Source organism: Panulirus ornatus, chromosome 4, assembly GCF_036320965.1.
Source record: "Panulirus ornatus isolate Po-2019 chromosome 4, ASM3632096v1, whole genome shotgun sequence".
Taxonomy (NCBI): domain Eukaryota; kingdom Metazoa; phylum Arthropoda; class Malacostraca; order Decapoda; family Palinuridae; genus Panulirus; species Panulirus ornatus.
The window spans coordinates 50,633,454-50,659,811 of record NC_092227.1 but is presented as its reverse complement, the minus strand read 5'-3'; the positions used below and the strand labels follow the sequence as shown (position 1 = coordinate 50,659,811).

The following is a 26,358-nucleotide window of genomic DNA, read 5'->3' as shown; positions in this document are numbered from 1 at the left end:
CAGTAGCGTTACTCCCAGTTTTATATGTTTGTTGCTTGCTTTCACGTTTTGTTATAAATGATTATTTCCAGGCTTTCATAACTTTCACATTCTGCTGTCAGTACCCAACCTGGACTCTTGTAGGAAGACAGAGAATCAAGCGGTACCTTGCAATACCTCGACGCCGGCCCAGCAACGGTGTATACCGATCATGGCCGTCGTGCAGTTTATGCCAAGTGTTTTATGTTTTACTCGTCTCAGGATAAGCATCATCTTGCTTCCTTTGTGCTTATAACATTCCATAGCATTTTCGATGCCAAATGATTTTGCTATCCCTTGTAAAGGGAATTATTAATAACCCATAATGAAGTTTAAAAGAATGTCGGATGTTATATAAGAATGTCGGATGTTATTTTTAAAGAACACAAGTCAAAATCCTCATATAGTGAAAATAACGTCGTACGGATATGATGTATGTGTGACGTATGATGTTTATTTAATAGTCTATAGCGTCTTTATTTATGGCTGTGTATGTATACATCATGTATTTTGACGTGGTGGGGATTTCTTGTGTATTGCTATATTCTCGATGGCCGTAAAATCCATGATGCATGCATGTCTGAGCTCCCGGGCCAAGGCAAATGTTATACCTGCATCTTACGGAAAATATTGGGCCCTCAGTATATTTATTTAAACTTTGTTTGTCGCACAGATAAGAAAAAAAAAGGCATCAGTAACGGACTTGTGCATCCATTCGAGGTCTCGTTGGAAGATATTAGATCGTGTGATGTGAGTACAGAAACACACAAGTAACTTAAGAAGACACGTCTCTAAGCTTTGTATGCAACTAAGAAGGCACAAACACTGTCAGTCATGGACTTCAAGAGAGTATTTGCCAAGTATGGTCGTAGAATTGTCCTTGTTGCTGCTCTCTACTCTAATCGGTAAATCATTCCATGTTTTGATCTTGATAAAGAAATGCTCTTGGCCTTACTGGAAACATAACGTTTGCCCAGAAGTGTGTATCTATTGCTACTGATGAAAGCAGTCAAATCTGCCCTTAAACGTCTTCTTACATCAAGATTATCAAAGCCTTTAATGATTTTGAATGATTAACCTCGAAACCTTCTCATTAGATAAGTTTAATTCGTGTTGTCGGTTCTCGCGAGATTTGTCTGTTAGTCCGAGCACCATCTCGTAGCTCATCTCTGTAATCTCTCCATCCTGTCTGTCTTTTTTTTGAATTTAGATTCGAATCCCGTGCCCATGAATTCTAGAACTTTGTGCGCCTTTTGTTTTTCGCTGCTGCTGTGCTTGGCTTACTTGGTTTTAGGTCCTTCGAAATTGTTACAACTAATAGATTTTCTTATACAGCTTTTGAAACGCAGTAGAATTTATACTGTAGCTTACCGTCACGTATTTACCAAAGTTGTGTAAAACTTTGATACCGAAATTAAAATTTATTTGCCAGCTGTGACCCCTCGCCATCAGTGTCTCTGTGTAAGCATGCAACTGTGGACTTTTGATATCAGTTGTAGCTTTGTTTCCCAAATTATGATTGTTTGCAAATTTTGACATCTTGCATCGCATATAATCAAAAGGCATACCCGTATGTTAAAAAGTAGTAATCGATCGGAGTTTATTACAAATTTCTGCTGAATGGTCATAAAGTCTTCCGTTTACCTCTGGTGTCTATGTGGGTGACATGTAAACAAATCCTTTTGTTGCTTCTTATGAAATTTGTCCTTAATTTCTACAGAAATGGAGTTATTATTAGCATCAGTTTCATCATTTATTAGTGTAGGATTTAGGTTAACTACAGGCAGGACAACACCGCCTAATTTCTTACCCCTGTCACTGATAAGTGGAATGTATCCTGGTATGGCATGTTGAACGGGGAAATTTCTATTTAGGATATCTATCATGATTTATAGTTACCAGTCATGACTATCTTCTGATGCAGTTATCCCTAGATCTGAAAATTCGTTTCGTTAACTGTATATATTTTCGTATAATAATCTAATGAATGACACAATTTTTCCGAGAGTGCTTACGGAGGGGGACAAGCCTTCTGCACCTGGGCTGCATTATTTGACCAAGACGCATATGTAGAGTCACCATCACTCGTTCAGGTTTAGCCCGTTCTTCATACACACTCTAGGTCGTATGGAAACAAGCTGCCTCACGTTTGCTGGCTTACCTCCGCCATGTAAACAAAGGTTAGGTAGGCGAGTAAATCCTTACTGTAGGGGGCGTTCCAGTGTCGATCCTGGGCAGGACTCCTTAAATCCGAATGTTTATTTTTTGTCTAAAATTTTGAAGAAGTCGGCGATATTTCTCAAGAAGATCCTTCAATCTTTCCCTGAGTACGTTGTTGGCGCTAATAAGACGAAGAACTAGGTTGGTATTTATGAACACCGACGAAGACTTCGTGTACCGCGTATGTTGAGTCATATACCTGGGAACCTTACAAGCATGACGGGAAGGAGTCCTGGCGCAGACCTCCTCCTGCTGAGCGCGGATGATGGAGCCACCGACCAACCTAACCTGGCGATCATTGTCCTCGGCAATCCCCTGAGGACCTTTGCTGTTAATGGCAACAAAGGCGTGCGCTTAGGAGGCTTTGCACGTCGCCACGTTCAAACGATCAGTCTCTCTTACTGGAAGAAGGATTAGTCTGGGACGCTTCAGTACCCACAGCGATACTCCCTGACGTCCGCAGCTCACTCACTCCCTCACACACCTGGCAGTCTAGTTGCAGTGAACAACAGAAGCATTTATTTTATCGACAGCAGCAGACAACATCTCCTCCTCCAGGATCCTGCCATTCTGACGTGAGATTATTGAAAAACTGTGATTCAAATTTCCCATTACACGTACCACACGGATGACCTAGCGGATATATATATATATATATATATATATATATATATATATATATATATATATATATATATATATATATATATATATATATAAAGAAAATTCGGTATTAAGGAAAGAGAAGGCATGATGTAACTACTTGAACAATAGGACTCCGAACCGTCAACTTAAGAAAATACGTACAAAGTCGACCAGACCAGCCAGGCTGTGGGGTGCCTGTAGGCCTGAAAGCAGCGGCTTCTAACAACTTGGTCGACCAGCGACCAGATGCAGCGGCCTGAGCCCAGCCTGGGCTGTGGGGGTTAAGACCCCCGAGGACTGCTGCATGTGTATTAGGACAAACGACCACTGGCCATTAACCGTGTTCGGGTAAGCGCTTCCTGCATGCCCACATTGAAGTGGACTGACAGATTTTTTTTCTTTTTCTTTACGCGACAACTGATAGTACCTCTGACCATTATATGAACCATGATTAACAAAGACAACTAAAATTGCACGAAATGCTCTGGGTGACACGTGACCTAGTATGTCCAGGTGTGGGAGGACACGGTTAACAGGTCCGTCGTTAGTGAGGTTAGCGCGGGAATGTGAATAACAAATACCAATTGAGTAAGACGGTGCGACTCTTGAACCTGATGGCACGACCTTTGGTTGCTACTGGCCTTTGAGGCGACCCTTAAGTTAACGCCATCATGCCCCTAGGGTTGTACCATCGTGTTCAAGGGTCGCATTGAAGGTGGCTATTGCCCTTCTTAATTTCCCTCCATCACTATCATCAACCACTCTAGTACTGACCTGGCTTCTCCTCAACAGATGGAACTTCACAGACTTCTTCCACTCGTTCATGATGATCTTCCGCATCCTGTGTGGAGAGTGGGTGGAGCCACTGTGGGACTGCATGAGGGCCGAAAAGAACGACGTGAGTACGCGTGGTCCGAGAGTGACTACCTCTCTTGTACCTTTGCAGGCCACCCGACACATGATCTCCTCTCCACCTCTCCACCATTCTCCCTCTCTTTGTACTCACTTACTCACTCACTCACTCTCCCTCTCCCTCACTTTGTCTTCTTTTCTTCCTTTCACATTTTTACACACGATTTACGTCATCCTTTCAACATCTACCCCTTTCATACACGACTCCAGATGTCCAAAGCAACGTCTCGCTACTTTCCGTAGTCTTCTCATTTACTTTCCTCTGTCTATTCTGATGAAACTGTTATAGAAATGAATGGGGTTCGGCTACTACTGTGGAGCCATCTTGTGTATGGAGGTAGCATAATTGGAGACCTGTGTCTCATCTGATGACAAACAGTTATAAGTGAAAAAGTAAAGAACAGTGTTGTAAGTGTGGAAGTCCATGTTACCCTTTACCACGCTGGGCAGTATAGTACAGTAATTTTTCCACCCTTTTGATAATAGTCGAGTAATAAGAATAGATGGAATTATTATTATTATTATCATTATTATTATTATTATTATTATTATTATTATTATTATTATTATTATTATTATTATTATCATTATTAATTATTATGATTATTTAACAAGGTTGTATATTGTTGTGACCGAGCAGGGGTCTGAGACATGCCTCGCTATCTTCCTTCCTGCGCTGGTGATGGGCAACTTCATGGTACTCAATCTCTTCCTCGCTCTCCTCCTCAACTCGTTCAACTCGGAGGAGCTCAAGTCTCGCGAGGATGACCTGGAGGACGAGTCCAGAGTCCTCCAGTTGTTCATCAGACTACGGGTGAGTATAGTGTTGTTATATGGTAGACCTCATATGATCTGGTATGGAGGAGAGTGACTGTGTTTAAAGAAAAGCTGTGGTACATGAGACTCCATTGACGTTTACATGAATGTTGAGGACAACTGTTGCAGTCTCGTGGTACCTTAATTACATTACTGTGTGTTGATGAGGTTATTACACACTTGTTATAATCACTGTGGCATTTCATGACATAACTGTGACGATAACTGTGGTAGTTTAGTACACAGCTGTGACGATAACTGTGGTAGTTTACTACACAGCTGTGCGATAACTGTGGTAGCTTAGTGCACAGCTGTGCGATAACTGGCAGCTTATTACACGTGTGTATGATAACTGTTGTAGTTTATTAACAACTGTATGATAACTGTGGTGTCTTATTACACAGCCGTGTGATAACTGTGATAGCTTATTACGCCACTATACGATAACAGTGGTAGCTTATTACACATGTATGTCATAACTGTGGTAGCTTATTACATAGCTGTGCGATAACTGTGGTAGCTTATTACATAGCTGTGCGATAACTGTGGTAGCTTATTACATAGCTGTGCGATAACTGTGGTAGCTTATTACATAGCTGTGCGATAACTGGTAGCTTATTACATAGCTGTGCGATAACTGTGGTAGCTTATTACATAGCTGTGCGATAACTGTGGTAGCTTATTACATAGCTGTGCGATAACTGTGGTAGCTTATTACATAGCTGTGCGATAACTGTGGCAGCTTATTACATAGCTGTGCGATAACTGTGGTAGCTTATTACATAGCTATGCGATAACTGTGGTAGCTTATTACATAGCTATGCGATAACTGTGGTAGCTTATTACATAGCTGTGCGATAACTGTGGTAGCGTATTACATAGCTATGCGATAACTGTGGTAGCTTATTACATAGCTGTGCGATAACTGTGGTAGCTTATTACATAGCTATGCGATAACTGTGGTAGCTTATTACATAGCTGTGCGATAACTGTGGTAGCTTATTACATAGCTATGCGATAACTGTGGTAGCTTATTACATAGCTGTGCGATAACTGTGGTAGCTTATTACATAGCTGTGCGATAATTGTGGTAGCTTATTACATAGCTGTGCGATAATTGTGGTAGCTTATTACATAGCTGTGCGATAACTGTGGTAGCTTATTACATAGCTGTGCGATAACTGTGGTAGCTTATTACATAGCTGTGCGATAACTGTGGTAGCTTATTACATAGCTGTGCGATAACTGTGGTAGCTTATTACATAGCTGTGCGATAACTGTGGTAGCTTATTACATAGCTGTGCGATAACTGTGGTAGCTTATTACATAGCTGTGCGATAACTGTGGTAGCTTATTACATAGCTGTGCGATAACTGTGGTAGCTTATTACATAGCTGTGCGATAACTGTGGTAGCTTATTACATAGCTGTGCGATAACTGTGGTAGCTTATTACATAGCTGTGCGATAACTGTGGTAGCTTATTACATAGCTGTGCGATAACTGTGGTAGCTTATTACATAGCTGTGCGATAACTGTGGCAGCTTATTACATAGCTGTGCGATAACTGTGGTAGCTTATTACATAGCTGTGCGATAACTGTGGTAGCTTATTACATAGCTGTGCGATAACTGTGGTAGCTTATTACATAGCTGTGCGATAACTGTGGTAGCTTATTACATAGCTGTGCGATAACTGTGGTAGCTTATTACATAGCTGTGCGATAACTGTGGTAGCTTATTACATAGCTGTGCGATAACTGTGGTAGCTTATTACATAGCTGTGCGATAACTGTGGTAGCTTATTACATAGCTGTGCGATAACTGTGGTAGCTTATTACATAGCTGTGCGATAACTGTGGTAGCTTATTACATAGCTGTGCGATAACTGTGGTAGCTTATTACATAGCTGTGCGATAACTGTGGTAGCTTATTACATAGCTGTGCGATAACTGTGGTAGCTTATTACATAGCTGTGCGATAACTGTGGTAGCTTATTACATAGCTGTGCGATAACTGTGGTAGCTTATTACATAGCTGTGCGATAACTGTGGTAGCTTATTACATAGCTGTGCGATAACTGTGGTAGCTTATTACATAGCTGTGCGATAACTGTGGTAGCTTAACTGCTGTGTAATAACTGTGGAGGAGTCAGTGTGTTACAATGATTTGTTATGTTCACTTTCTTCATATGTTGCTACACTCACTGCTGTTACTTTCTGTGATGTTATTGTTACTGTGCAGTTGCTACCTCTTGATTTACGGTTACTTGCCCAGTATTCTGTTACTTTGTGTTGTTACTGGTCTGCTGCATGTGTTACTCAGTTGTTACTACCGTTGTGTTGCTTCTGTTATGAAGTTGCTTCATTTTTGTTCCTTTATTTTCCTGTTTCTTTTACAGTGTACTTGTTACTTGCTGCATTGTTACTGGAAGTAACTGCCAGTAACTGCTGCCGTTATGGGTTGCGGTTACTCTCGTTGTTACTGTTGATGATACTGGATGCAGTTTTTGGTATTACTCATTGTTCCTGTTACTGGCTTCAACTACTAGTGCTGTTGCTACCTGCTACTGTTACTGGCTTCAGATACTTGTGCTGTTACTTCCTGCTACTGTTACTGGCTTCAACTAATTGTGCTGTTACTTCCTGCTACTGTTACTGGCTTCAACTAATTGTGCTGTTACTTCCTGCTACTGTTACTGGCTTCAGATACTTGTGCTGTTACTTCCTGCTACTGTTACTGGCTTCAGATACTTGTGCTGTTACTTCCTGCTACTGTTACTGGCTTCAACTAATTGTGCTGTTACTTCCTGCTACTGTTACTGGCTTTAACTAATAGTGCTGTTACTACCTGCTACTGTTACTGGCTTTAAATACTAGTGCTGTTACTTCCTGCTACTGTTACTGGCTTCAGATACTCGTGCTGTTACTTCCTGCTACTGTTACTGGCTTCAGATACTTGTGCTGTTACTTCCTGCTACTGTTACTGGCTTCAGATACTCGTGCTGTTACTACCTGCTACTGTTACTGGCTTCAGATACTTGTGCTGTTATTTCCTGCTCTGTTACTGGCTTCAGATACTCGTGCTGTTACTACCTGCTACTGTTACTGGCTTCAACCAACTGTGCTGTTACTTCCTGCTGCTCTTACTGGCTTCAAAAACTTGTGCTGTTACTTCCTGCTACTGTTACTGGCTGGCGTTACTGGTACTGTTACTTCTCGCTACAGTTAATCTATTGTTATTTTCCTACTGTTAGTCACTGTTTCTCGCCTTTTTAGTGCTGCCATCGCTATTGTGGTGTTGCAAGCGGTAATCTATAGCGGTGTTGCACTTGTGTTGTTTATCTTAGTGTTTTGCCTTTATCTCTTGTGTTGCTTAGTATTGCAGTGTTCACCATGGCGTGAACTCATATATCGGTGTTAATGGTGTTAGTAGTGCTATTATTATGGGGTTTTAGTTACCATCATAGTGTTGAATTTTGTGTTGTGTTGTTGGTGGTATACAGTGGTTGTTACAGTGGTGTTATTGTGGCACTGTTGCTGTGACTTGTCTCCTCCACAGTTATGGAGTCACTGCTGTTCTGTCTTAGTTGTTAGATGCATATTACAGATAGGAACAAGCTCCAACCAACCCTTCCTTACCAACTTACAATCATGATGTCAGGAAGTTAAGCCACCACAACCTGTCTCATGACAAAGCACATGTTACAGTGTGTAGCGTCTTCGTTACAACAGACTATAGGTTTTACTCTTAACTACCCAGTAATTCACTGCAAAAACCTCTCTAACAACGCGGTGTTTCACTGTAAACACCCGAGTTTCACAGTGACAGCCCATAGTTTTGCTTTCGAAAACCAAAGTTTCACAGTAGCAACCCGGCATTTCACTGTAATCTCGAGTTTCACTCTGATAGCCCAGTGTTTCACTCATCCAAAGTTTCACTTTAACAACCCTGAATTTCGTTATGGTGTGAATTTCATGATGACAGTCGAAAACTTTACTGTAACTCGTATCTTTAAGACCAATATCTTTCCGTGTAACATACTAGACATCTTCACTGTATTATTGCACCATCTTCACCCTGATGACTTTAGACTTCACTGTAATAATCCAAGATCTTCACTGTTATGCACTCGCAACTTACTCGTAAGAACTTGTCACCTGCACTGCAGTGATCTCTCCACCTGTGTTACAGTAACACACTGCAGCTCATGTTACAGTGACATACAGTTAACACTGCAACGGCGCTAACAACGTACTTAGAGACAAACAACATTCTATACTGTTCTCATAATGACATATATTTTAGTGAAACAACCCTTCTTTTGTTGCCAACAACTCTTCCTGATTTTTAACAAAATTTGAGGCATAAGTGTGATTCCTACAATCTCTGTATCTTAACTACTCACAACCTTCAGTGAAACAATCTATTACTATTACCCATAAGGTTGTTTAACCTCAACTTTTAACGAATCTCAGCTTTCACTCAGACTACCATCGTGCTGGCAGTTCCATGCAGCTAAGTGTATGCTACCCTTGAACACAGTGTTACGACCCTTAAGCACGACGATACAACTCGAGTACGACCATACGACCTTTGGGTATGATGGCTTGGACTCTGACCCAACCCTTAAGAGCTGAGCCAAAGGCCAGGGTTAAGACACGTGGGCAAGAAAATTGTAACTCTCTCCTTAACACAGGTAGAAACCTAACAGGTGTCCGACCCTGGTCTACCTTCCTTCCTTTCTTCCTTCCTTCCTTCAACAGACCACAGATACTTCAAGACTCCTTTTTTTTTTTCTTTTCGTACATCAACAGTCTTACAGGATCCTTCTATGATTAGGGTCCTCTCTCTCTCTCGCTGTGTATTTCTGTACTGCAATTGACTACCGTCCCGTCTCGTCAGTAAGACCAAAGGCGAACTTCCTTCTAATGGACTTCAACCATCCAGATGTGTCACGAATTCAGGTTGTCCTCAGGAATAACTCGGTTATTTACTCTGGTTTTCATTCATTCATATCTCGTTTTTATTTATTAGAGTGGCTTTTATCTTCCCTCTTATGTGTCTACTATTTCCTTTTCTTCAGGATTATGTGTTTCGACGGAAGAGCAAGCAGAAGGAGGAGGAGGCGGCCGAAGAATCGGAGAAGTCGTCAAAGTCCTTTGAGGATGTGATGCCGGAGCGGGGCGTGAAGCAAGCCTTCAGCGAGCCCGAGATGCACACCCGCTGCGAGGAGGAGGACGCGGGAACCGACCCCCAGACCAAAGGGTACAAGAGGATGACCATCGTGGGTGAGCATTACCACCTCCCGGGGTTAAGATGACAGGTCATGGTAGGCGAGGGACGCGAGCCCGTCATGGGTGAACAAGGCTCAAACTAGGTCATGGGAAGGAAATAATAAATCACCCGTTCCGTATTAGGACAGGGCTGGGGCGTGGCTTGCAGCTACTGTGTACAAAGGTCATACAGAGATTGGTTTTGATGACCATTATGTGAGAGTGTAAACTGGGATGGTGTGAAGGTCTTACTGTGTCCATAAAGAGGAATCTAATTGTTTAAGCTTTGTTATCGATCCATGAAAGAAGCACTTCAGGATTATGCATGCAAGCCTACTATCATGACAGGACATACTGTATTAACTTGCTGGCAAAGACGACTGATCCCAGTAGCCATAATGATGTAAGAATAAGAACTTCCACTAAAGCATACCGGTGGCTGAAAATGTCAGATACTCCTGTGTAAGGGTAAAAGGTACCAACGAATACTGAAATCTAGAACTAGGAATTTATTCTCAACTGATTATGACGTTTTCTTCAAGAGAAGTAGTCCCCTGAAGAAAACGTTTTAGAAACAAGTTAGGAAGAATATATTCCTGACTCATGCTTTCAGTTTGTTACTATGAAGAGCGTTCAAATGTTGTGTAACTAGTTTCCAGGAAAACAGGAGCAGTGAAGACGTTCCTGACACTAGACAGGTGGTCGTAAGCCATAAACGTTTGTCACTGTTTCTTTACATACTGTTAATGTGAAGGAAGTGAATGGTAACCCCAAGCAATTGTACTGTAAGCTTACTACAGATGCGACGGGGTACCGAGGAACTTGGGAAGGTAGTGTATCCCTGCCAGCGGAAGGTACAGAGAAAAAGATCACAAGAGAGTTAGGATGAGCAAGTAGTAGCAAACTAAAGGGAGAATAGTATGTTTTCGAAGAAGTTAATGTTAAAAACAAAAATGGGCGCAATGGTGAAGGGGACAAATGGGAAGTGTCATCAGGCAGATATGAGGTTAGGAGATGGAGTGCTTTGTTTGAAGGATCTATTTGAATAAGTTTGAAGATAGGTTGGCAGATGTAGAGTGTCTGGTTGAAGGAGGTAAGCTAAGTGAGAATGTCATGGGTAGTGGTTTGGTGAAAAAGGAAGAGGTGGTAAAATCCTAGCGTAAGATGAAATGTGGCAAGGTGGCGAAAGTGGATATTTTTGCAGTTAAATTTTGTAAGATAAGGGGTTTGTTTGGTTAGTTTGGATATTCATTGCATGTAAGGATTATGGTGAGGTGCCTGTAGATTAGGGGAATGCGTATATAGTGCCATTGTATAAAGGCAAGGGGCAATAAGGTGGGTGTTTGAATTAAAGAGGTACAAGTTTGTTGAGAGTACCTACTAAATTGTTTGGGAGAGTGGTGGTTGAAGAGGTGATGGCATTCACCGAACATCAGGCTGGAGAGGAACAATATAGTTTCAGGAGTGGCAGAAGATGTGTGGGTAAGATGTTTGCATTGAAGAGTGTGTATGAGAAACACCCAGAAAAACCGAAGGATTTTTATGTGGTATTTTTGGATCTGGTAGGGATGATAGAGATGCTTCGCGGAAGGTGTTACGAATATATGGTGTGGGAGGAGAGCTATTAGAAGCATTGAGTTTTTTCCGATAAGGCGTGTGTGCTTGCAGGTAGAGATGGGAGTGAATAATTCAAGATGGGTCTGCGATGGGGATGCATGATGACACCATAGCTGTTTAATGTGTACGTGGATGGGGAGGTGAGGTAGGTGAATGCAAGGATCTTGGAAACAGTAAGAGGTGTACAGACGGTGGGTAAGGGGGGGGGGGGGGAAGGGGTACTGGGATGTGAGTTAGTTATTGTTTGCTGATGGCAGATTCGAGTGAGAAACTGTAGAAGCTGGTGTCTGGGTTTAGGAGAGATTGTGAAAGGAGAAAGTTGAGGGAAAATGTGAATAACACCAAGTTTATTACTATTACGTTAAGCAGTGAATAGTGACAGGTTACTTGACGCGTGCGTTTGATTGGAGAAAACTTAGAGGAAGTGAAGTGTTTTAGAAACCTGGGAGTGGATATGGCAGCGAATGGAACCATGAGAGGTAAAGTAAGCCTTAAGGAGGGTGAGGGGGCAAAGGTCGTGGGCTCATTGACGAATGTGTGGATAGCTAGTTCACTTTATTCATGGGCAAAGAAGAATATATTTGATTGCATAGTAGTCACTTTGCCGTTGTATGGATGCATGGCGTCGACCTTAAACAAAAGTGTACGGAAGACGGTGGATGCGTTGGATATGAAATGTTTGAGGACAATATGTGATGTGAAGAGGGTTGATCGAATAAGAGATGATAGGGCAAGAGAGACGTGTGGTAGTAAGAGGATTATGTGTGAAAGAACTGAAGAGGGTGTATTGAAATCGATTTGGATATAGGAAGAGGATGAGTGAGGAGAGATTGACTAAGGGTATGCTGTTCAAAAGTGGAGGGAACGAGGATGAAATGAATGATGCTTAGAAAGTTTGGGACCTCAATATGCAGGAGGGTTTGAGTCGCGCTAGATACAGAGTGAACTGTCAGTGAGCGTAACCAAAGCTTATGAAACGGTAGGGAAAACCACGGAAAGGTCTGTGGGACCTGGCTGTAGGAGATACAGGGCTTTGGTTTCGGTGCATTATGAATGACAGTTAGAATGTGGGTGAGAACGAATATATATATATATATATATATATATATATATATATATATATATATATATATATATATATATATATATATATATATTTTTTTTTTTTTTTTTTTTTTTTTTTTATACCTCGTCGCTGTCTCCCGCGGTTGCGAGGTAGCGCAAGGAAACAGACGAAAGAAATGGCCCAACCCCCCCCCATACACATGTACATACACACGTCCACACACGCAAATATACATACCTACACAGCTTTCCATGGTTTACCCCGGACGCTTCACATGCCTTGATTCAATCCACTGACAGCACGTCAACCCCTGTATACCACATCGCTCCAATTCACTCTATTCCTTGCCCTCCTTTCACCCTCCTGCATGTTCAGGCCCCGATCACACAAAATCCTTTTCACTCCATCTTTCCACCTCCAATTTGGTCTCCCTCTTCTCCTCGTTCCCTCCACCTCCGACACATATATCCTCTTGGTCAATCTTTCCTCACTCATTCTCTCCATGTGCCCAAACCATTTCAAAACACCCTCTTCTGCTCTCTCAACCACGCTCTTTTTATTTCCACACATCTCTCTTACCCTTACGTTACTTACTCGATCAAACCACCTCACACCACACATTGTCCTCAAACATCTCATTCCCAGCACATCCATCCTCCTGCGCACAACTCTATCCATAGCCCACGCCTCGCAACCATACAACATTGTTGGAACCACTATTCCTTCAAACATACCCATTTTTGCTTTCCGAGATAATGTTCTCGACTTCCACACATTTTTCAAGGCTCCCAAAATTTTCGCCCCCTCCCCCACCCTATGATCCACTTCCGCTTCCATGGTTCCATCCGCTGACAGATCCACTCCCAGATATCTAAAACACTTCACTTCCTCCAGTTTTTCTCCATTTAAACTCACCTCCCAATTGACTTGACCCTCAGCCCTACTGTACCTAATAACCTTGCTCTTATTCACATTTACTCTTAACTTTCTTCTTCCACACACTTTACCAAACTCCGTCACCAGCTTCTGCAGTTTCTCACATGAATCCGCCACCAGCGCTGTATCATCAGCGAACAACAACTGACTCACTTCCCAAGCTCTCTCATCCCCAACAGACTTCATACTTGCCCCTCTTTCCAAGACTCTTGCATTTACCTCCCTAACAACCCCATCCATAAACAAATTAAACAACCATGGAGACATCACACACCCCTGCCGCAAACCTACATTCACTGAGAACCAATCACTTTCCTCTCTTCCTACACGTACACATGCCTTACATCCTCGATAAAAACTTTTCACTGCTTCTAACAACTTGCCTCCCACACCATATATTCTTAATACCTTCCACAGAGCATCTCTATCAACTCTATCATATGCCTTCTCCAGATCCATAAATGCTACATACAAATCCATTTGCTTTTCTAAGTATTTCTCACATACATTCTTCAAAGCAAACACCTGATCCACACATCCTCTACCACTTCTGAAACCACACTGCTCTTCCCCAATCTGATGCTCTGTACCTGCCTTCACCCTCTCAATCAATACCCTCCCATATAATTTACCAGGAATACTCAACAAACTTATACCTCTGTAATTTGAGCACTCACTCTTATCCCCTTTGCCTTTGTACAATGGCACTATGCACGCATTCCGCCAATCCTCAGGCACCTCACCATGAGTCATACATACATTAAATAACCTTACCAACCAGTCAACAATACAGTCACCCCCTTTTTTAATAAATTCCACTGCAATACCATCCAAACCTGCTGCCTTGCCGGCTTTCATCTTCCGCAAAGCTTTTACTACCTCTTCTCTGTTTACCAAATCATTTTCCCTAACCCTCTCACTTTGCACACCACCTCGACCCAAACACCCTATATCTGCCACTCTGTCATCAGACACATTCAACAAACCTTCAAAATACTCATTCCATCTCCTTCTCACATCACCACTACTTGTTATCACCTCCCCATTTACGCTCTTCACTGAAGTTCCCATTTGCTCCCTTGTCTTACGCACCCTATTTACCTCCTTCCAGAACATCTTTTTATTCTCCCTAAAATTTACTGATAGTCTCTCACCCCAACTCTCATTTGCCCTTTTTTTTTCACCTCTTGCACCTTTCTCTTGACCTCCTGTCTCTTTCTTTTATACTTCTCCCACTCAATTGCATATTTTCCCTGCAAAAATCGTCCAAATGCCTCTCTCTTCTCTTTCACTAATACTCTTACTTCTTCATCCCACCACTCACTACCCTTTCTAAACAGCCCACCTCCCACTCTTCTCATGCCACAAGCATCTTTTGCGCAATCCATATATATATATATATATATATATATATATATATATATATATATATATATATATATATATATATATATATATTGCCCATGTCCCAGTTTGCAGTGGAATGGTATGTGAAATATAATGAATTGTCCATAGCAGTTGACCCATCAGAGCCACTGAATCCCTGTTGTCACTCGGTAATTTTGGTAAAGATGGAGTAAACTCTGCTGATTCCACAGCAATGTTTACTTCCTCCGTCATGGGACAATTTTTACGCGTTCGAGGAGGTTTCTGTGGAACGAACCATCTCAATTTCACGGACCAGTGCTCGAAAAATGGAAGAGTTAAGTAAATATGTCTCCTTGGGCATAGTAAGGTCCTGCAGTAATGTATTGGTCAAGTAGAAGGAAAACTTTAACGGAATTAGTCTCGTGGAGAGTCTGTTCAACGTAAACTCTGGCTGTATGCGTCTGGTTCAATCGAGATAGCAAAAGATGGTTCGATTCTATTTTTGCGCAAATAGTAGGAACCGGATTTACTTCTGCATGTGTTAGACTACTTACAATGATGTCGTGGAATAAGGTTCCCTTATAACATTGATAATAATCGTTTACTACAGCGAGCCGTAGATTCGAGGGGGTTTTGAGCTTTGAAGGAGTATGGTATATCCTTCCTTGACGTAATCGTTTTCTCTTATGACTCTCAGGGGTAACTACAGAAAATTAGTGGGACATTTTTGTCCCTGGTTATCTATTAACCTTATAAGACAGCATGGAAACTGGACATTCTTATGTTGTCGTAATCCCTCGTGAGGCTTACATTTGTAGTTATGATTTGAAAAAATCAGACGCGTTTTCTAGGATTATTATGTGTGTTCTGCTCCTATGAAATTGTTGTCACTGTAAAGTGATTTGAGAGTGTGGGATTTTACTTTTATCACTCTTAAAACCGATCTTTCGATAGTAGATAAATCGTTAGTGGTAAGGTTGTTAGGGAGAAGGAAAATATTGGGTTAGATAATGAATAAATGATGTAAAATTCTGATTAATATGAAAACAAAGACAAGCTGCCTATTTCAGATTTCGTGTTGGTACTGTTACTATTAAGACTTATACTCAACTACACTGTTTGACTCGTTTGGTTTGGAAGGTAAAGACTGAGTTCAGATGTCTATATAGATACAGAAATCTGACCCTGTGTGGGACAGATCTCATGAAACCCTAAATCTATTTCCACATCTGAACTTGTTCATCATATTTGCAAAACTGATTCAATTGGATGCATAAATTACTCAGTACAGCAGCGTTCAGTGAAATGTTTCAATAACGAAAAGGAAAATAGGCATTTCGAGAATCTACAGGCAAGTTTTTTTTGTTGTATTACGTCTTGATATCGTTTGTGTATCTACATACAAAGTGAATAAAGCCCTCTGGGTTCCGAACAAGTGCTAAGTGAATGTTTTTCTGTCAGGCATATGCGGGATGTTTACCTTTCTTCTGTCCTCTTGTGTGGCGTGAGGACATTAGAAGATGACGTCAGGGCAAAGGGACACCTTAGGCGTCCCTCCTGTTTGTAGACCGTTTGCTTAAACTGAAAGAAAGTATCACTTAAACTCTCAATTGCTCATTTTGATACCTCAGTATCCCGTAACTTCAAAGTCGTGCCCCTTTTTGCAAAAGCTTAGAATTAATGGAGTACAAGTGCTAAATCCTAGAGTCCCACACTGTGTCAGCTCTACACGTAATGAGGAATCCATTGGTACCAATTTTGTATTATCATATCACGTTGAAAACGTGCGTCCGTATAATTTGGATGGCGGAGAACCTATTAGCAAATTGCTATGAAAGCTAACCTGATCTATATTATAGCATTCGACCCTTAAAATTTTGTGGTTACTTGAAAGATGAGACCTGCCCTCCCCAGCGTTTTCAGTGGTTGTTCAGCAGCCTCAGTTACGTTATGTATTCCTTCTTGTTCATAGCTGTACACTGACCCAGAAGAAAACGTGTAAGTCATTTCACTTGGATTAGATTACTCTCATCTCCAGTATCTGTTCTGCGTATATACCCTGGTTCAGCCAACTGGTAGTTCGTCTCCCCCGCTGTACCACATTGCTCAATTCGTTCTGGCCTGTGCACGCCTCACGCCTTTCTCTAGGGTCAGGCCGCGATCACTCACAGCGTCTCTAACTCCATCTTTCCACACCCTTTTCAGTTTCCTACTTCTCCTTGATCCCTACACTTCCATCTTTGTTAGCCTCTCCTTCCTCGTCCTTTCCATACATCCAGATCATTTTAGCACAATTTTTTTTTCTTTTTATTACATACTCGTCTTAATTCCACATCTTCCCCATACCCTATCATTTCTAATACGGTCAGCTCTCCACACACCACACATGGTCCTCATGAATTTCCAACCGTCCATTCTCTTGAGCCGTTTCTCATCCAAGACCCACGCCTCGCATCCATGCATCACCGGTGGGACTGCTGTGCCATGATGCATACCCGTCTTTTCCTCATATAGTGTCTCGTCTCTTTCCACACACTCCTCTTCGTGCCCATGACCTTGGCCCCTCACCCACCCTCTGGCTAATCAGCTTCCTATATTCCAGCCGCTACCATGTACACTCCTGGTGATCTAAAACACTCCACTTTATCCAGGTTCTCTCCACTAAGACTTGCACCCCAGCCGACCCATCTCTCCACCGTAATAAAGATAACCTTACTTTTATTCATCCCAGCTGTCAACTCTCTCCTTTCTCAAACTCTCCCAAACTCAGAAACCAGATTATGTAGTTTGTCACTCGAATCTGCTACCAGAGCTGTGTCATCGTCAAACTGTAATTGACTTTGCTTCTCATTCCCCTTCCGTCCTCAGCAGACTTTCCCGCTCTTATAAGATCCTCGTATTCACCTCCCTCTCCACCCCTGTCCTCTGTCCTATTCCTACACAAGCCTTACTTTCTTGATGAAAACTCCTGACTGCTTCAAGTGGTTTTCCTCCCTCATTGTGTATTCTTAAAATCTTCCACATAACATCTCTATCAGCCTTATCATATGCTTTCTACAGATCCGTAGATGCTACATACAAATCTTTTTGTTTCTCTTTTTCTCGGACATTGGTTATGCTAAGTACAGGAGAACTAGAATTGTATCTAGATTACAGAATGAAGTTGATATACCGGTAAAGTACTTAAAAATCCAAAGAGAAACGAAAGACTTGGCAAGACTGTCACCACAACACAGGCGTTGATGTAAGACTGGTGCAAGAAATGTGGCACAGCCCAATGGAAAGTTTTTCCTGCGTTTCAAACTCGATCCAGGAAAGCATGAATTTTCAAATTGCCAAAAATCGTTTGAGATAGAGACGACCGCAGGCCCAGCTCTGAAACCAACTCGAGACAAAACTATGAATGTAATTCTTGATTGTTAGACTGGAGGGACGGGTTTCAGGAGCTGGAGAATTCCAGAGGAGTTTGTTGGAGGGTTCCTGGGGTTCTGATGAGAGGTAAATGATCAGTAGAACCTGAGGCTCAGCCCAGGTGCTCCATGCTTCAAGATTCTCTAAAATGAAACGATCCAAATACAGGAAAATTTGGATTTATGTATACACTTAGTGATTTTCCTATGAGTCCACTGGGAAAATGAAACACGAAAAGTTCCCAAATGCACTTTCGTGTAATAGTCTCCCCTGATGATGTGATTATTACACGAAAGTGCACTTGGGAACTTTTCGTGTTTCATTTTCCCCGTGGACTCATAGGAATATCTTGATCACGTGCAAAATTGTGATCCTTTCCAACTTAGTGATTTATATTTTTTCTGTTGATTTACTCAGTTGTTATTATATATAGACATGTATCCTTCTTGGCCATTCATGTTCCTTATTGTGTCTCAGATCTCAGTTGTAAAAGATTTATCTTCACCATAGAATTCATTATCAGAACCTATCATTGTCTCCTGTTTTCTCTATCGCTTCTACCTCAATTCAGACAAGAACAACCACAATTCGAAATTGGATCGTCCACCTCAAGCAAATGGACACATGGACAAGAGTACAGTAAATACAAAGAGAGTAAAATTCCAAGGTAACGAGCACAAGTAGGCTATAGAAGACCTTAGGTAGTGACACATAGAGACAGAGTGAATGTTCCCACTTCGTTTAGCACTAAATAATTAGCTCTAATTGTATGGTTCACTTAGCATTATTTAAACTAGAGGAGATGATTAAAATTTTGTACAGTCTCTTTTCTCTCATTCCAAGAGAGTTTTTTTTTTCTTTTATGTTTTATGCCAACAGTATTGTATGATTATTACGTAACCTTGTTGTATATCTTTATCTACCTTAGATCCATAAACATTCTATCGTTCTATTTCTATTGATCTTCTGTAGATACTTTTTTGACATTTCTTCTTCAACCTTTTTTAGATATATCACTTGTAGTATATAAATACCTTGATCTACTTTAACTTCACTCTTGTAATTTTATTTTTGTCGAAGTTTTTAATCACTTAGCATATATATATATATATATATATATATATATATATATATATATATATATATATATATATATATATATATCCCTGGGGATAAGGGAGAAAGAATACTTCCCACGTATTCCCTGCGTGTCGTAGAAGGCGACTAAAAGGGGAAGGAGGTGGAGGCTGGAAGTCCTCCCCTCAAGTTTTTACTTTTCCAGAAGAAAGAACAGAGAAGAGAGCCAAGTGAGTATTTTTTCTCTAAGGCTCAGTCCTCTGTTCTTGACGCGACCTCACTAACGTGGGAAATGACGAATATGTATGGAGGATATTCCCTCAAAGGCCCAGACCTCTGTTCTTAGCGCTACCTCGCTAATGCGGGAAATGACGAATAGTATGAAAAAAAAAAAAAAAAAAAAATATATATATATATATATATATATATTTGGGGAGAAATAATATATCCCACGTATTCCCTCGTGTGTCGTAGAAAGCTCGAAACCCTCCTCTCTTGTATTTCAATTTCTAAAGGAGGAAACAAGCAGGGAGTGCTCATCCTCCTCGAAGTCTCGGGCTGGGATGTCTGAATGTGTGTGGATGTAGCCAATATGAGGACAGGAACCTGGATGTTCTGTCTCTGGGTGAAACGAAGCTAAAGGGGAAGGGGGAAGAATGATTTAGGAATGTCTTAGGGTGAAATCAGGGGTTGGCGTAAGGGCAAGAGCTAAGGAAGGAGTAGCGCTGCTGCTGAAAAAGAATTTTTACAAACATGGTTAAAGGAAGTGACCCTCGGACTGATGTGGATAAAATTGAAAGCGTATTGCAAGATGTGGGTGATAATTAACGCTTATGCTCCTGGCCACGAGAAGTCTAACGAAGATGAGCGAGTGTTTTGGGAGGAGTTGAGTGAGTGTGTCAGTAATTTTGTTGCAAGAGATCGAGTAATACGGTTGGCAGGTTTGTATGCGGAAGTAGGTAGTGTGGGCACGAAAGATGTAATTGAGGGGTAATGGAGTGAGTCCCCAGTGTATGAACATCTTGTGGACTTGTTTCCTTAAATAGGACTGGTGATTGGGAATACCTGGTTTGATAAGAGTTACATACGGAAGGAGGTGGTTTTATTGGAAATGAATTATCTGAGGACAGTGAATGTCGGTTTGTGGCAGGAGTGCGTGATGTCTCCATAGATGTTTAATTTGTTTATGGATGGGGTTGTTAGAGAGGTGAATGCAAGAGTTTTGGAAAGAGGGGCAACTATGCAGTCTGTTGTGGATGAGAGGGCTTGGGAAGTGAGTCAGTTGTTGTTCGCTGATTATACAGCGCTGATGGCTGATTCGGGTGAGAAACTGCAGAAGCTGGTAACTGAGTTTGGGAAAGTGTGTGAAAGTTGAGAGTAAATGTGAGTAAGAGCAAGGTTGTTAGGTTCAGTAGGGTTGAGGGACAAGTTAATTGGGATGTAAGTTTGAATGGAGAAAAACTGTAGGAAGTGAAGTGTTTTAGATATCTGGGAGTGGATTTAGCAGCGAATGGAACCATGGAAGCGGAAGAGAGTCACAGGGCGGAGGAGGGGGCGAAGGTTCTGGGAGCGTTGAAGAATGTGTGGAAGTCGAGAACGTTATCTCGGAGAGCAAAAATGGGTATGTTTGAAGGAATAGTGATTCCAACAATGTTTTATGGTTGCGAGGCGTGGGCTATAGATAGGGTTGTGCGGAGGATGGTGGATGTGTTGGAAATGAATTGTTTGAGGACAATATGTGGTGTGAGGTGGTTCAATCAAGTAATGAAAAAGTAAGAGAGTTGTGTGGTAATAAAATGAGTGTGGTTGAGAGAGCAGAAGAGGGTGTTTTGAAATGGTTTGGTCACATGGAGAGAATGCGTGAGGAAAGATTGACAAAGAGGATATATCTGTCAGAGGTGGAGGGGACGAGGATAGGTGGGAGACCAAATTGGAGGTGGAAAGATGGAGTGAAAAAGATTTTGAGTGATCGGGGCCTGAACATGCAGAAGGGTTCAAGACGTGCAAGGAATAGAGTGAATAGGAACTATGTAGTATTCCGAGGTCTACGTGCTGTCAGTGGATTGAACCAGGGCATGTGAAGCGTCTGGGGTAAACCATGGAAAGTTTTGTGGGACCTGGATGTGGAAAGGAAGCTGTGGTTTCGGTGCATTACACATGACAGCTAGAGACTGAGTGTGAACGAATGTAGCCTTTGTTGTCTTTTCCTAGCGCTACCTCGCGTGCGCGGGGGGAGGGGGGTGCCATTTCATGTGGGGTGGCGACGGGAAAGGATGAAGGCAGCAAGTATGGATATGTACATGTGTATACATGTGTGTCTCTGTATGTATATGTATGTATACATTGAAATGTAAAGGTATGTATATGTGCGTGTCTGGGCGTTTATGTATATACATGTGTACGTGGGTGGGTTGGGCCATTCTTTCGTCAGTTTCCTTGCGTTACCTCGCTATCGCGGGAGACAGCGACTAAGTATAATAATGTTAATAGTACTAATATATATATATATATATATATATATATATATATATATATATATATATATATATATATATATATATATATATATATATATACAGAGACGCACATGTATACACATGTACATATCCATATATATATATATATATATATATATATATATATATATATATATATATATATATATATATATATATATATAGTACCCGAAGACCAGTTTCTATAAGAGTCCAAGTGTTACCTAGGACTTTTCTAAAGGCTTCTGCAGGGAATGGCTGCGCCAGTTCTAGTAGAAGAGAAATGTAGACTCCTTTAGAGTGAAAAGTTCTTTGACGAGACCGTACTCCCAGTGATACAGCCTCGCCAAAGACGACTTTTTGCTTGTGGTGTAAGCTAGAGTAGGCGGACTCCAGTAATATATCTGTATATAAACTGCTTTGTTTGACCCTATGTTTTTGTGTTGTATCTTATAGGTCTTGAGATATTACAGAACAGTATACCATAAAAGCCTCCATTTGACCCCTAATGTTTTCTGTACCATATAATATACCTCCCGGGCAGCTTATGAGTTCTCATGATAGTTATTAGGTCACAAGGAATCTATAGAAAGTCTGAGTTCCGAATTGGAGTACAGATCTAAGCAGACTCTGGTTCTGCCATGTGTAATAATGAGTCAGTCAGTCACCTTCATGGAGTTGGAGCAGCTCTTGCGTCTCCGTCCCTGTAAGGCCAAGCAGATGTTCCAGAAGAGTATCTTGTAGGCTGCTGGGAACCTGTATATTGTGCATGACAGTCTCTCATGCACACAGCTGCAGGACACCTGGTGTCTAGATTATTTTTTTTTTTTATTCCTAACTGATGATTTATTGAATAATTTAGATTTCACTCCCCAGTGCCTTTGGAAATAGCTGTGCCTCAACCCCTTCCGTTAGTACTAAGGCTTTACAATATTATAGTTCAATATCTTAGTACAACCAACAGCTTCTTAAAGCAGTGCACCTTACTGGTAAAGCTTGTAGTGCAGTTAATGATAACCAATAAAGTCCTCGAGCCGAGCATTTTGATAAATTATATTTTATCTATTGTTCTACTTGGCTTTTTATTGGATCATGTGTAAAATAGATATTTCCTTGATATGATGATATGGAGCATAATCATATTTCCTTAATATGATAATATGGAGCATAATTATAGTACAATAGAACTTGCGTTTACGTAAGGAATATTGTATTCATGAGACATTTGCTCTTGTCTTGACAAAAAAAAAAAGTCATTACTTCAGTTCTGTAAGTAAATCATTATTGCTCTCTCATGATCACATGAATGTTAATGGTGTCATTACATGAACCTAGGTGGCCTTAGACTGTCTTTCAGTAGTTACGCAAACCTACATTGTTTCAAGGAGACCTTTCTGTGGTTGTGCCACACCAGATGAACCTTCACTGTACAAATGTTGGGAAGATTTCCTGAAGACTCGTATTTCTTAGGTTGCAAATTTTTGCTTTTATTGACGAAGAGAATGATGACGAGATGACGATGTTGCAGGTGACGAGGACCGGCCGGAGATCATCGAACTCTCAGACTTCAACCCGGGAGAGCCCCAGTTCGCCTTCTGCACCCGCACTCCGTCCCGACACGACAACGGAGAGCAAGATTACCCGGAGCAACAGTTCCGGGAGTATTCCTCGGGCGACTATCCTCAGGAATATCCGGTGGGAGAATATCCACAGGAGTATTCCAGTACCTACGGTCATGAACACGATTACCACCAGCTGCAGTTCCCAGAGTCGAACTTGTCCGAAGGAGAGGGATACAACAATGAGGACAGTGTGTCAGAGGTCAACTTGTCAGACGGCAACATTCCCAAGATGAAGTTGGATGAGGTGAGGCTCTGCAGTGGCCTGGGTTCGCACACCGACCCTGGGCAACTGCTTTTGTTGATGGATACATTTTGTGGACAGTCAGAGTGCAGCCCAGGTTGTGTTGGCAACATGGTAGGTGAAGAGAGATGTGATCCCCTTTGGGTTTCATCCCGCATTCGAGTGACCTTAAACTATAATAACATTACTGAGTTAAGACGTCAAACTTACGACACAGGTCACTAAATGGAGTCGACGTAAAGAGGATGGTTCAAGTGAAGCTAATCTGGTGTCCAGTGTTACGTAAGTGATCTGCTGATACAGGACTTGTGGTAAGGTGTGATCTGTTCCTCCATAGTCATGTAAAGTCAGAGGTTTCAGCTCTAGTTAAACGAAAGTGTCATGACGTAAAGTAGTATATGTAAGTATAACTGAGTACTTAACAATAAACTCACAAGTTGACTTAGAAGTATAAAGTAGTTAGTTTTTTTTAACTTGACCAGAATCTTTTGACAGCATGTAGATTATTATATATCATTTCTCCAACAGTGAATGCAATTTCAATTTATTAAAAAGAATTTTGGCATGTTAGTTCTCCACTTTTTAAAAGGTTAATTAGCAAAGCATCTTAGCTTTCAATTTATGGGACAAATTTTCGTTTTGTGAAAAAATAAAAACTATGCATGTTTTTATATGAATAATACGCATTTTTTCGTATTTTTTACATAACTTCATCATAGAAACTGAAAACCCAATAAACTATCCCTCGGTAGACACATGAAAAGAATTTTTCACATGATGCAGATTTTTTTTTTTTTATTCCTCTTAATGTCCTTCATGTTCTGAGTGTAGCCCATCAGCATGGCGACTCTGCTTGATATGCTCAAAATCAGCATTGCCTCCCCAGATTAGCTTCGGTGATCTACACCGGTCAGGCTCTAAGGATACTGACGGTTTTCAGGAGGTGAGCTTCGATCCGCAGGCCAAAGACACAAACAGAACGCCCAATGGGGGACCCAAGGGAAAGCACTGGCAGGTGAGAGTGTGTCGTGTCCCCCTTGTTACCCCTCCCGTCGTGTACCCCTGTCAGCACCTCTTGCCATTCCAGATCCTCAGTGTCCGTGCTGGTGTGTCGTACGGAAAGACCAGGACAGTGTGAAGGGGTGGCAGTGTTATTACGTAATATATAACTGGTTCTCCGTCTGGTGATGTGTGGGGTTAACCTTAGATCTCCCAGGGCAAGTGCTGCTCCTTTGTCTGAACATCAGAAGTTCTCTGAAAGTCTATTGATAGTGTGGATGACCACAAGAAACGTTGCTCACCTGACGAACGCAGCGCCAGGTCGTGCTGTAGCTGAGAATTATAACTATAATTGGCTCCTCAAAATTCACACCTTGAGAAAAACAGTTCCTTCACTTCCAGATCCGAACTCGAAATTTATTAAGACTATCAAAAGACAGTTCAGGGAGGAATAAGAACATTTTTAAAGTAAAAGGATTTTCAGAATTACAGGAAGAAACGGAATAGAGGATGAAAATGTCACTTATCGTTTTAAGATTTCCAGAAATCATTGAAATTAGTCTTTCCTCCCATTTCCATCATTGCTCTCACCATCCTACAGGTATCACATTTTACTGTAGGGGTCGTAGATGGTTACTGATGATAATGTATAGTAGGAGCGTTCCCTCTGTACTCATGTGAACGGGTTGTATGATGTGTGATGAACATGTCGTATGATGACAGAAATCATTCTTTATTATTCGTCTGCAGCACCACTGCCTGACTATCACAGTGTTCTGTAGACATTGTTAACATACAAAACATGTATCAAAAGTTGAATTTCGGTGATGTTTAAGTTCATTATAGGATGTATAGAATCAAGAGAGATGTGGCGGTATTCTAAGTATTATTAACATTAAACAGGGTTCAGTATAAAAGTTGTGGTCTTATACGTGACTACTTATTCTACGTCTGCAGTGAACGTTTGTACACACAGAACAATGATTTGATTCATGCCTGACAATGCCGTGGTATAAATATTATTTTGTACAACATATGTTAACCATGTGTGTAATGATCAGTGAACATCTAAAGCTATTAAATCCAATTAACGTACACATCATATACTGGTCAGGGCCAAATGTGGCCACAAGATTATTTCAGTACTGGTGTTCAAGATCTTCGGAAGATGGTTCTGACTTGGCACCCATGGTGACTATGGCAGTCGAGAGGCCTAACACCCAAGTAACCAGCCATCTAACCACACATACATGGGTTCGGGCGGTATATTTCACCAGCGTTTGTACGTCATGTGTGTAGGGATTTTTACGACAGAGTGACTGTGTTGACGGCCATACAGCATCGTACTACTGGTGTTGTATTGAGTTTAGAGAAGGATTAGAAAATGGAAGCTGGAGACGTTTGTGGAGGAAGATTTGATAGTATTGATAGTCGAGTATAAGATGGGGGATTGGTCAAATTGTTTTGAGGTATTATTATATATTAAAGAATAGATTTTGCAAATACATCTATAGAAAGAAAAACGATAAATGAAAATGTAGCCAGGATTCTGCATTCTTCCTTCTGTTGTGAATGGGTGTTTTTGGTTTCTTTTTTTTTTTTTTTGGTAGGATTCACAAGGTTTATGGTTAGCTGGCCATTC

The 26,358-nt window shown here is 41.3% G+C and overlaps 1 protein-coding gene across 8 annotated transcripts in view; it reads left to right on the top strand.

The window, feature by feature from the left end:
• Positions 1-26,358, top strand: part of LOC139766161 (sodium channel protein 1 brain-like) — a 940,735-nt gene that overhangs the window by 650,625 nt on the left and 263,752 nt on the right. For 6 of the 8 annotated variants that reach the window (XM_071694448.1, XM_071694434.1, XM_071694461.1 and 3 more), the window contains 6 exons: positions 3,676-3,781; positions 4,436-4,609; positions 9,695-9,899; positions 18,854-18,949; positions 23,383-23,720; positions 24,604-24,732. In XM_071694448.1, coding sequence (XP_071550549.1) covers positions 3,676-3,781; positions 4,436-4,609; positions 9,695-9,899; positions 18,854-18,949; positions 23,383-23,720; positions 24,604-24,732 — 1,048 coding nt within the window. The remainder of the gene's footprint in view (positions 1-3,675; positions 3,782-4,435; positions 4,610-9,694; positions 9,900-18,853; positions 18,950-23,382; positions 23,721-24,603; positions 24,733-26,358) is intronic. The other 2 variants (XM_071694479.1, XM_071694470.1) reach the window with 2 other exon arrangements.